The 13,349-nt window shown below is 34.2% G+C and overlaps 1 protein-coding gene across 35 annotated transcripts in view; it reads right to left on the bottom strand.

Moving 5' to 3' along the window:
• Positions 1-13,349, bottom strand: part of LCORL (ligand dependent nuclear receptor corepressor like) — a 216,767-nt gene that overhangs the window by 19,253 nt on the left and 184,165 nt on the right. For 30 of the 35 annotated variants that reach the window (XM_023549744.2, XM_023549748.2, XM_064286012.1 and 27 more), the window contains 2 exons: positions 13,250-13,343; positions 442-5,261 (listed from right to left, as the gene is read on the bottom strand). In XM_023549744.2, the coding sequence (XP_023405512.1) occupies positions 442-5,261; positions 13,250-13,343 (4,914 nt within the window). The other 5 variants (XM_064286036.1, XM_023549757.2, XM_003411284.4 and 2 more) reach the window with 5 other exon arrangements.

The raw sequence follows: 13,349 nt of genomic DNA, 5'->3' as shown, positions 1-13,349 counted from the left end.
ATAACTTTTACATTAATGATATGATAAGTTGAGCTTTCTGTGTCAACTTAATGTACTTTAACATGCTTGAAATCCTAGGTACACTAAGACACGGGGAAGGGTACTGGTATATTTATACCACTGCCATCGAGTCGATTCCGACTCATAGTGATCCTATAAGACAGAGTAGAACTACCCCACAGGATTTCTAAAGAGCGGTTGGTGGATTCGAACTGACGACCTCTCAGTTAGCAGCCAAGCATTCTAACCACTGCTCCACCAGGCACCTCACTGGTATACATAGCAGCGCATAATTTCCTGAATTTCATACTAGGTGCCAAGAAACGAGGTTGTCCAAATCTTTTAGAAACTAAAACTGGATCAGCTGCTCCTTTTCCATCTATCATGCTTGACTCAAGGCACCTATGATGAAACTTTAAAATTAAGGAGAGAAGAACTTACCTAGCTGGGATTTTGAATAATAGTTTGCCATTTGTCCACTCTTGCAAGACTGTCGTTTATGTCTTTTTGTTGACATTTCTGTGGTCTTCCAAGGTGGTCTTTTTCTTTTGCTCAACTTGCTAAGGACTACAGAGCTATCGGAATGATTCTTGTCATAGTTAACACATTTATTTAATTTACTATTGCCATGTTGGCTGGCAAATTTATTGGCAGAAGGGTTATTTGCTTTAGCATTTTCTATTTCTTTAGACAGCATTTTCAAGGGATTTTGCCTAGCGGAATGGGATCTTAAGGTAAAGCGCTTTGATTCTTCTCTCTGAGTCTGACGATTACTTCCATTGTCAGTAGGGTCAGGAGAGTACATGATTGTATTTAACCTAAAAGTATTTCTGTGCTCAAGATAGTTGATCTTCCTCAAAAATATTCTACAATCTTTTAAGGTTTTTGACTTCCAATCATTTGCACATACATTTCCTAGCTTTGGTCCCTTTTCTTCTTTTTGGCTGCAATTTGTCTCATTCTCCTTTATTTCTGACTTAAACTTATTCTCTAAACTAGCGTGTGTTTTGAAGCCAGCCACTGCCTGTTGCAGAAAGTCATCCCTGATCTCAGGTGGCAAAATAAGCTGATTATCTACTGTGCTGCTTCCTTGGAGTGGGATGTCAACATGTGTTCCTTCCTCAGTCTTATTTAAAAATTGGCTCTGGCAGAAAAATCTTAAGTTTCTCCTTTGAGAGTTCCAACCAACCATTTCACGGTTGCGCAGCTTTCTCTCTCTTCTCCACCTGTCATGCTGCAACCTTTTAAACTCAGTCCTTTTTAATCTTGCTAGTGTTAAATTATTTTTCACTTTTAAGACAGGAGAGCTAACCATTTTATGCAATATATGCAATTTCCCTGCTGATTTTGAAGGAGAGGATAGTGCAAATTTTTTAAAGTGCTTTCTGATGGGGCTGGTATTAAAATCAGAATGCTTGGTCCCTAATTTAATTTCCCTGGTATTTATTACCTCCAAAGGGTTTCGAGCATTTGCTTTTCTAACTAATGAAAGAGACTGCGTTTCTGTCGTTTGCATAAACCAGGTACAGAGTTCATTTAAATCATACTTTTTCTGAAAAAGCATTTTTACAGGTGAAACTTCAAGTTCCACAAGGCAGGTTTCCAAAGGGTTTGCTATTTTGAAATGATCGTTTTCAATGTGTTCTCTGTTTTTATGAACAGAATTTTCAGCTTCATCTCCACTCACTTGCACCCAAGCATTTGTTATTTGCTCAAATCTATTGTTTAATTCCTCCAATAAAGAATCGTTTGAAGAAGTAGCCCACCACCTGAGTAAAGAGTTTGATGAAATTATAGGATCCATGGATACTTCAGCAATGGGTATTAATTTGTCATCTTCCAAACACTTTTTTGCATGCCTTGAATTTCTAGCTCCTGAGGTACCTTTGGAAGCTATTTTTATCCTTGACTGCCTATGTCTTTCCTTCTGGCCTTTACTTTTCTGCAAATGGAGTTTATATGATTTATGGAGCAGAGCGTTTCTATAAATGAGGGGTCTAGAAGATGTTAATGAATGCAGAAAATGCAGAGATGGTTTTCTGTCTCTCATAGAGTATCTCAAAGGTATAGCAGCAGCCATACTTTTTGATCCATTCTTTAAAATGTCTGCTTCCGTGTGCCTTGCTCTCTCTCTTTCATTACACCGGCGATTGTACTTTTCTTCAGGCAAACTCTTTCCTAACACATTCCCCTTTTCTAAAGGAGGTAAGTAGCTGTTAATACTTACTTCTCTTTCCTGAGGTGAAATTCTATTAATAGTCACAGATATGCCAGAGATTTTCACTTTTGCAGGCCTACCAGGCTTCCTAACTACTGTCAAAGGCTTCTGGCTTGGTTGAATAATGTTGTTGGAGAGGCGAGGTATTACAGACTTGTTCTTGATCGGTCTAACATACTCAGAGCCAGGCCCCAAGGTTTCACTCTCAGTAGTCAAACTTGATACAGCACTTACTCTTTCAGTGGAGTCGATTTTGAGGTCTCTAATATGTCTCAGACTACTGTATTCAGCTGAAAAATCAGCAACATTATTGTTGAAAGACATAACATTGTTTATGTTTACACTTCCTTCAGAAACATACCTTTTAGTTCTTCTTGACCGTCCATAAACAACAGTTACTGTGATACTATTTTTATAAAGACCTTCTTTTACTCCTGATACGAGTGATTCTGGGCTTTTCTCTTCAGCACTAAAGGCCTTGTTTTGGCAAACAGGGATGTCTGTTTGATCCGTTTTAGGTTTTGGCGGTCTTCCAATTGGTCGCTTAATCTGTTTCACAACTTGGGGACCTATTTTTTTAGGTCTACCTGGTTTTCTTTTAAAAGATGAATCAGTTGCATTGCTTGAATTTTCGTTCGGTTCTTCTTGTGGCTTATCACTATTCATATTAGCTATATACATTGTAGAAGATTCTGGAATTTCGTTTGCACAATTAAATTTCTTTAGTTCTCCTTGAGGAGTGTCAACACCATTATGATTAGAACTGTAATTTTCAAAGTTAGCATTTGGGATATCTTCATTTGTTTCCTGTTTTTCTTCAATTACATGACGACTTGGACATTTTTCAGAAGGAAGATCAATATTTGATTCTGAAGTACCAACTGAAGTCAAAATGTATTTGACTGCTTCACTGCTTTTAACCTCAGAGAGAAACATGAGTTTGACAGGACTAGAGTAACTGGAAAAAGAGCTTTCAATTCCTTCATGTTTTGTTGGTACATCTTCAACCCTAGGAATCAAGCTACCCGTTTCTAAAATAGATGACTTTTTCAGATTATCAAGTCTTTTATTATTCAAATCCATTGCAGGCACATGACTGCTTTTGATAATCTTGCTGGATGCCAGCACAGGTTTTGAAAAACTCTGCTCTTTGCATGTCCTTCTACTCACGTTAACAGTCATATTTCTCTCAGCGTTTTGGTCTTTACCATAGGCATCGTCTATCGGTTTCTTGGATGCCTTATATCCTTCTGATAATGGCTGATGATTACTCCAAGACTTTTGGGCCATATTTATTGTATCTTCCAAGCGCTCGACAACAACTTGTAAATTTGAATGCATTGCAATTTTGTTTAGATCTATATTGTGTGAGCTTTCAATCTGAATATTTTTCACTGTATCTTTTTTTGGTATGGATTCAGATACTTTTTTAGGCTTAGATTTTTTAAATACATAATTATTTGTCACATATATAGAATACCACCCTGGAGGCACGATATTTCGTTTAGTTCTACTCAGAAGTCCAGGAACATCACTTTTTGAAGGAGTATGGATGGTTTCAAATTTTGGATTCTCCCTATAGTTCTGCAGTTTTTTCCCCCCAGCTGCAGATTTCTCCTGTGGTTTTCTTGTGCTCATTTTCTCAGGGGTTGTTTTACAGTTTCCTGAACATGTGTCAAAAGCCAAGTTGGTTTCTAAACTATGAAGAGGTAGTTGCAATGGCTGTAATGTGGAATCTGGTGAAAATGATGCTCCCGCATGGTTTTTATCTTGATGGCTTTTAAAATTTTGTAAAGAAGGTCCCTGACAATGATAGGCTGGGCCTTTGTCCATTGAAAATATCTCACTATTGCGCATGGATTTCCTCAACTTTTTTTCAGTGTATCTTTTTCTTATAAAATTTTCACCAAGGCTAGCCAGTTCTCTTTTTATCTGTAAAGACTGCCTTCTAACTATGGGTGAATCAGGAGAGTTGTGCATTGCAAAGAGGGTTTGCTGTCGCTTTTGAAATCTTGTCTGAATAATTTTATTTTCTACTTTATCGTGTTGACTCAGTAACTCCATAAAACTGTAATCATCGGCCTTTGCATTGTGCAAGAGAGAGGTTATTAAATTTCCCAATTTTAAGTCATTATCTGTATTACAATCCCCACTAGATGATTTCACAAAGTTTGTCATATCTGTAGCTTCTATTGACTTTAACTTTTCATTAATACGATCTATTAAATCTTGAAAAATTAAACTGTTTTCACCTTTTTCCTGATTTGCATTACAGTTATTGCCGTCTCCCAAGAGCAAAGAATCAGAGTTAATGGGTGTTTTAGTTTTATATATTTTACCTTCATGATCATCCTTGTCACTGCTGACTTCTGCTGGTATGAGAGATGGAGGCTGGTTAATGTTTGTTTCAAGTCTGTTATTTTCTAAGGCTGAACATTTTGAAATAACATCTTTCAATTTTTCAAATTCTTCAGTCTGCACAGGTGATAATGGCGGGGGTGAGGGACTTCGAGACCTACACACATCTTTAAGATTGACTGAAAGATCACATACTTCCCTGGACAAAGGAGGAGTGTGAAAGGCTGATTTTGTAGAGTGAATGTTCGACAACTGTCCAGAACAGCACCTGAGAGAATTATAACCGTTTGAACTTCTTCTATTCATTACTGTCTTAATGTGTTCAATAGCTACAGTTTGGCAGGATAAACAATGTGAATCTTGGATACAGTCTGACAGAGGTGCTAACCCAGGACTTTGTCTTGCATTTTGTAAACACCCTCTTTCTGCCAGTCTATATTCCCCACAACTACAAAATAGACCATGTAAATCATCTTCGATTAGGGGCTTTTGAGAGTCTGAAGACACAGCATATGATGTATTACAACAACAAAGAGAAGCAGCATTTTGCTCTTGAACTAGAAATTTCAACACAGCCAAAATTTGTTGCCGGTGATGTATGCACAAAGATTCCAAAACTCTGCTTAATGCTGATTTTTCTTTATCCATTTTAGTAGCTTCCTCTGAATTTGCATCAACAGTTGAACTAAAAATAAAAATCAAACAAAAATAATAAATTACAGCAAAAATACCAATAGTATAAGGAGTTTTAATCTTAACAGTGTTTGAACAAGAGAGATTTTGATATTGCTGGACTCCTAACTCCTACATTGTTGCAATAGTGACATCTTGATTATTGTTTGGCAAAAATATAATGAAGCACTGATGATAATTAATTTCTTATGATAAGGTATACGAGTCAAAGCCAAGCCCTGTTTTTGTAATGTGAACGCTATGATTATATACAGGATTATATTTACGGATTGATAATGTTTAGTGCTTTGGATATACTATGAATATTTAATGGAAAGTGCTTCAAAAGAAGTTAACGTTTTTGCAAGTGGATCTTTTATGTTATTTTTATAACTAATAATCAGTCCATATTAGTGCAAACAAGGAAATTAAGATATAGGAGCAAAATCTTTCCTATCTTTATTTAAAATAGATATTTTTCAAAGCAGTAAAAAAAGTATTAATAAAAGAGAGCTACGCATAGTAGTCGCAAGAAAAATTAAGGAATTTAGATTTAAGATAAATAATAGAATGTCTTTCCTTAGGTTAAACCGTAGGCATTTTAACCTGATTTAAGAAAATTAGAATTTAAGCTATTTAAAAATAAAATCTATTTTTAATTGATTTTAAATACTAAAGTAATTACATCAAAACTAAAGGCATTACTTACCTAATTATTTAATTTCAAATGCTGGAAAATGTCCCACTGCAGAAACTAATACGAATCTAACTTTAACTAAGACCCAGGATTGCTTAGCAACCAATGTAGAAATCTACAAAAAAATTTTTAATCCAATGCCAGCAGTAAGAAAAACAAAATATATTAAAGAATTCTGTTTCAGAAAAGTATCTATTTTAATTAAACATATCACCAAACTCTGTACATGAAACTAGCCTTCCACTCATTTCTTAGATTTGTTGTTGTTAACAGTGCCTGGTTTGCAGAAATTTTATTTAGGATTGGAATTGGGATATGCTGATTATGAACTGCCACTGAAGAAAGTATTTTATTTAAAGACTTATTATGTATATTAAAAATTAAAGAATTTTCTTTTAAAATGAAAAGTGGAATTAATCTTTTATTCTATTCCCTAAAATTTGCTTAATCTACTTCACAGCCAAATATGCAATACTCCATTTACATTTTGTAAAATTAGATTATTTGACTAACAAAAACATCAAAGCAAATTTTGAACATTTGTAAAAATTTTTCTGGAAAAAAGACAACTTTGCTAGATTCAACCAAAATCTCACTAAAACTAGCCAGTATATAATCTGACATCAGGTAGCTATCACATGAAGTAAGAAGTCACAAAGTTACTTAAAAACTTTTGAAGCCCAGTGCTGCCTCCAGACACATGATGACAGGCCATGACTCCAATAGCCTTTCCTTTCTGAAAATCTCTTTTTGTAAATTTTATCATGGCTGGAAAGTAAAGTGACCCCAAAGAGCCACTATTAGACAATTCAAAACACATATGTTGAGAACAAAGGCACAGGGGAATGGCAGCTATCAAATACTAAGTGATAACATACTCTTTTCCAGCAAATTAAAAATTAATAATTTTCAAATAAGTGAAAGAAAACACAAAAAGTTCTGATAAGCGTACTTCAACAGTTTCCTTAAAATTACGTCATGGCCTATTAAGTAAATCTGTTAACTAATAATTAAAAAGGGAAATTACATGTTTCTTAGAAAAATATCTTGTACTGTATTTAAAGATTAATACCCTTTCATAATAGTTCCTAAAATGCTGAAAGGCTTTTTTTCTGTTAGTGAAGTCATGTGTAAAATAAAAATAATCAAGACTAAGACTTAGTGTTAAGTATTTTGAGAAATGTTATAATTTCAAGTTGCCAAATTCAAAATTATTATAAAAACCACTGAAAGATTTTCATATTCCCTTTCTGACATTCCAACGAAGTCTATGCTTTACAAGGAAAATTTTCTTATTCAGTTTTTTACTTAATGAAATTTTAAAAATACCACATCCCATTCTAGTGCTGCATGAAAAATTACTTAATAAAGTTACCGATTAAATATTCAGGTATTAGATTTATATCTAAGTTGTTACAGAACTCCACCATATGCTTATTTGGTTCATTTTTTTTTCTTTTCCATATTTCTTGCATGTTAGAATCTCAAAGAAAAATCTATCATATAACCAACTAATAGGTGAATACACACAGAAGTCTTGAACCTAGAGTTTATTTCCAAGTGACTGTATAAAGTTTCTAAAATTCTATTTTTCATAGATTCCCTTGTTAATTCCTTGTTTTTAATGTTAAAATTTTTTCTAACCTTTCCTGTTTATCAACTAAAACATCCTGCCTATTTTCTGTACATTATCCATTTCACCCATTGTAAGCCTTGTTGCTGAAATATTTCCTCAGAGAAAGTAAATTTCTCACATTAACATTAATAAAACTGCTTCCAAAAGTGAATCAAAGAAGTCAGTGTAGTCAGTTTTTTTCTTTGCTTTTCCTTCCTTTTACTGAATGAGTAAATCAATCACACACCAACAGTGTTGTCAATTTATGTGCAAAAGCATTGAAGTGCTTTACTACAAATTACAACCTAGAAACACATTAACTGAACAATTAAAATTCATACAATCAGATTTAGGTGTATAACAACACAAAGTAGAAACAGAATTACAGTACATTTACAACACAAGACAGATACAGGAAGTCATTAGAAAATATTGTAATAAATAATTCATGAATTATAGTGCAATTGATTTATGCATAAATATAACTAATTGCCTAACAATCAGTTTATATTAACAAAATCTGTCAAAATCAAGGCAGCCACAGAGTTTTACTAATTTACTGCGACAATGGAAATACTGCAATTAAAAAACAAATACAAGTATTTGTACTGTAAACAACTAAAAAATCAGTCTCACTAAAGTTAGTATACAATTTAATATAAAATTGTCATTAGCTACCAGAAATGGTTTAAACAACTTTACTGAGCAGTAGTTCTAAAAACAGAGGCACTGTTTTTTCTTTTCTTTCTTTTTTTTTTTTTTTTTTTACGTATAAAATACTTGAGGAACATTCAAATAAGTAGAAAGCACGTAAGGGTTGCTTTCACCTTCATTAAAAGTCTGCTGAAACTGGATTTTTCAGAAAACTGTCAATAAGTGGTAACTGGTAACTAAATTTATAAAGTACTTTGAAAGTTTAACGTAAAGAACATCTTAATGGACTCATTGGGGAGAAGGGGAACCCATAAATTTCCCTGCCTTTCCTGGTTTGTATAATCAAAAGCTAACTCAATAATTAGAAACATCGTGTTTCTTTTAAAAGTTATGGGTTGATCATTATTATCTATAGACTATTAAAAAATATTTTAATTTACTAATTCTGACCAAAAATAAATAATACAAGTACTAAAATGCTGCAAATTAACTCTAATATTACCTATAAAACTACTGATCACTGTGAAGTCAATAGCAAAATGATCCCTGATTTCATGAATCCTGCAAAGTTTTTGGTCAGGTCATCTTTTAAATGATATAAAAGTGTTCTGTAAGTTTCCCTTTACTATAAACTTCTCAATCAATTTATTAATGTAAATATAGCGTGAGGAATAAAAAAGCTCAATACAATATAAATCTTATGTAATGCCTTCAAGCCCCCAAAGTTTGAAGTAAAATTCCCTATAAAGAGATCAATAAACCTGGTCTGGAACTTTCACTTTAGATTGAACTTTGTTTTCCAATGGGAAGAGGGGGAAATGTCTAAAATAATCCAAGTTCTGGCCCTCACAAAATATGGCTTAATTCTTTAAAAAGAAAGATGACCCTGACATCTGCTGTTTTGTAATCTATTATGTATATTTTCTTGGAGAAAACAAACAAACAAAAAGAGCAAGAGGACTCATATCCTAGTATGCAGGTAACATTACCGGCTGAAGAGGGCTGAAAATATATCTAAGAGACCAAATAACTACTTGGTGGTGTAGTTTCTCATTCTTCGGTTTCTTTAAAAATATGCAAGCAGTTTTTTAAATTTAATAGCCGAAAATCTCTTTAGTATTAAGTTTATATGTGATTATTAAATACACACAAACACAAGTGTAAAAACACAAGCATTTGACAAGGTGCACTTGTTTTTTAAAATTCAGCTAAAAGTATTCCTTTTGGATTTAGGAAAACTGGCTTAGAGAAACGATCAGAACCTGAATTTTAACAGAGAAAAGGGGCACTCGGAGAATTCTGAATATATAAAGCAAATCCCCATCCTTTCCATGGAGGCACATGCTTTAATTTCACCACTAAACTGCATACTCCGTAGATCCGTCACGGATGCTCTGGGCCATACTTGGAAACTGCTCTATGAAGGTGACTGGTCTCTCTCAAGAGTTCACGACAAGTTAAAATGCACTGCCCAGCTTCTAACTACCCACTAACAGAGAGTTTACATTACTGAAAGTTCAAGACAGCTTCAGTGTTAAATATCTGTAAATCTATTCAAGACCCTGAACAAACTGCAAATTTGGTTATTAGCAAAATGATAATGTATCGCCCACCAAAATGAAATCTGTAGTTCATTTTGATAAACTGAAAATGTTTTGAAATGTCACAGCAGCAAATATATTAAAGTTACACTGAGGTTTTTCAATAGCAGGAGTGTGTCACAATCCTTAAAATTTTAAAGTAGTCATAACATCAACTAACCAGCACATTTAAACCAAAATTACCATTCTCGAGCTTTTTCTGTGCACATTATAAACATGCTCTAAGTTGCATTCCAACTTTCTTTTCTAACCTTACACATTAGCTTATTTTTCAAATGAAAAATGAAATTAAATTATTTCAATAATTAACTTTAAATTATTTTTTGTTCTTAGTATTCCATCTTATATTAAAGGGTTCTATAGCTGCTGGGGTTACCTGTGAGTCAGTTTTTTTTTCTTTTTAAGTATATACCTTATAAACCCCAACTTCCTGCTAAATCAACTATTAAATGATAAATATTAAATTTCATTACACATATAATTTACGGTTTTCTTCTCTACTCCTGGCGGATGCACCTGAGTGCATCTTGTATCTCATAGAATGCACTGTAGTGTACTAATACTGTATATATTAATTTTTCTTAGTATGGAAGTAGCTGTCCATTTAAACTTTGATTGGTTGTTGGTTGTACTTACAAGAACTGTAAGTATGTTATGTAAAAAGGTTTATAAACGATTAATATCATATTTCCATTACAAGATGGTTCAACTGAATGGCTGGAGTGGTCTTTCACCAATAAAAATGTTTCACTTGACAATTACTTGTTTTCCCACAATGCTTTATGCTATTGACTACTAAAGAAAACCTGAATCTTTTTCACCTATTTATACAAGGATTAGATACAAACTATCAGAATTAAGCAACTATATAATTCTGTCCACAGTGAAAACCCTGAATAAAACTTTTTTTTCAAAAGGCATGTAAGTGGTTTTTGAACTGTAAAATTTCATGTCTCCTGTCAGAGTGAGCATCTGTAATTCCCACATGTGTGTATACAGACACACAAATACACACCTGTGCACATACACACACACGCAAACACACACACACGCACGCGCAAACATTTTCCTAACAAGTAATCTACACAGGCTTGCCGCTGTTTTTGCAGCTGCCAGTCCCTGAATCTGTCATATATAACCCAGTGTCTGGTAATCGGAGTTTCTTCTTCGGAGGAGTCTTCAGTGTTCCAGATCTTTCTTTTACCTTGTATTCTAAAGTGCTGTGAGGTACCCCATAAATTCCTTGTGCTTTGGAAACACTCATTTTTCCGCTCATTACCATTGCAATAGCCTCTTCCATTATTTCATGATCATACTGCCGATAGCGGCCACGTTTTTTCCTGGGCTGCTTACTATCTCTTCGATCCAATCCGTCTTCAGTGTTTTCTGAGGTTCCATCCACTGTTCCATTTTTAGAATTAAGACACAAAGGAGAGAGGTCCCCATGTAGAAAATAAGAGTCAACACTTGAGTGAGTTACAGGCCCAGAACATTCTATTTTGTTCTGCTTAGGGAGTATATTTTTCAGTTTTTGGAGAGCTGATCCTTCCAGGACTGAAGAGGTTTTAGAAACTTGATACATAACGTCCAGCAGACCAGAACCATCAGGCTGTGGTTTTGCGATAGAACTCACTCGTAGCTGAGGAATTTTTAACTGTACAGTGGGATTTGAAGTTTCATATTGTAGGCTTTCATCTTTTTCTTTAAATTGAGTAACCATTTTCTGTAGAGTTAACTGATGGAGGTAACTGGAAGCTGTTGGGAATTTTAATTCTGAGGTTTCAAGTAGATTGAGCTTACTTTTTTCTGTGCGCTCTGCTTGAGCTCTTGCCCACAAGGCTACTTTTTGCAGCACTGCACAAGTGTCTTTACTGTCTTTATATGAGTAACTATCATGGAAATCTCGAGTTTTGTTTTTAAAAGATGCAGGCTTCCCTGCTGGTAAGGCTTCTAAGTGGAGAAGTAAAGTTTTTTGAGGTACGCCATAAAGTATGCCTGCTTTATTTATGTCCAGTGCTCCAGACTGAATGTCTTTCAAAGCTTTTGAGAGCAAACCGTCTGCAAGCTCAGCACTCCTTTCCACATAGTCCTCTCTGTTTCTCTGCAGTCTCCTGGATGGATGGAATGAAACGATGGTAAACTGATGCATGAGAGACTCTCACACAGCTATGGAAGGGGAGGGTCCACTCCTTTATTATACTCCTTGCTTAGGTAACATCACTGCTTATGATACTTTTAAGTCTGTGAGATGTAGTACTTACTCCTTATCAAAGCAAACGCTACAGTCCTGGTAGGACAATGTGTCAATCATACGGTGGCCTCAACGGGCAGACCTTCCAAGAACATAACATCCTAACTCAGTATTTGTAAAAATATTCTCATGATGTTGCTATTCCTCTGACAGATGCTTGCAGAGTAACACTTAGAATTTTTATTTGCACAATTAGTGTTCCATTATAAAAAATACCCAAATCCTAAAGGAGCTTTTGTTAGTAGAAACGTGACGTTACCGCTAAACAAGTAATAAAAGAGTCAACCCCTTTAAAGGAAATTTGTAGCAGCAAGAATATTACCAAACACAAACATCCCGTATTTCCACAGACTAATTTTTCTCTAGACAAAAACTTAAAATTTGCAATAAGCTGATAAATCATATTTGAATGAGTTAGTTTTAAATGTTACAAATGCTGTTTCTATCTCTAATGTACCACTGTAATTTTCAAAGCTCCTCAGACAGAAACCTCACTGTAACTTAGGATTCAAATGCAACTACAACCCTGGTTGAAACAAATTATGGTCTACATCTAAAAAGGCCTCCTATGCTTTTAGTTAATGGGAAGATGCAAAAGTTAAATAATAAAATTAAAAAAAAAAGTAAATCCAAGAATCCAACAGAACAGCATTTTATAACTAATTTTTTATTTTAAATAATTTAATGACAGCTTTCAAAACATGAAAGGTCTATGTGTGGTGATTACTAAAATTAAATAGTTTGTCACCACACCTAAAGCACAATGAAAAAAATGTACACAGTATGAGCTAGCTTTAAAGTATTAAGTACAGTACTTTTAGAATTTGTTCACTGTTTAAAAACTTAAATATTGAAATTAAGTATTTTCCTTAAAATTGCCTCCTGGATATTTAAAATTGTCTTTACTTGTCCTGCTTCTTAGTCTGTATTCTATGAGTAAGTGGATAGTTCATTTTAGCAACATGAACTAAAGTTTGGTGATTGTTCTGATAACTTTTCTTTAACAGAAAGAATAAAAAAGAAAGAGAAAAGACAAATGAAAAGTATGAGAGAGACGTACTTATGAGGGACAAAAATTCTGGAGGAAAACTACATATGTAAATCTACTCAGAACGGTATTCAGAGTTTTCTGCAGAGGTAGTTTACTATTAGTACCAAATTGTATTTCCTAGATATTGCTTACCCAGCCATTGAATTCTCAGAAGGAGGGTCACACAGGGATGATTCTTCAGGTTTTACGCTGGTTTTCTTTGTAGAGAGATCTAACACGCCATCCCCTGTAA

The sequence above is a fragment of the Loxodonta africana genome, chromosome 5 (assembly GCF_030014295.1).
Source record: "Loxodonta africana isolate mLoxAfr1 chromosome 5, mLoxAfr1.hap2, whole genome shotgun sequence".
NCBI lineage: Eukaryota > Metazoa > Chordata > Mammalia > Proboscidea > Elephantidae > Loxodonta > Loxodonta africana.
The sequence above is the reverse complement of the archived record's forward strand: the minus strand, read 5'-3'. Positions and strand labels throughout refer to the sequence as shown.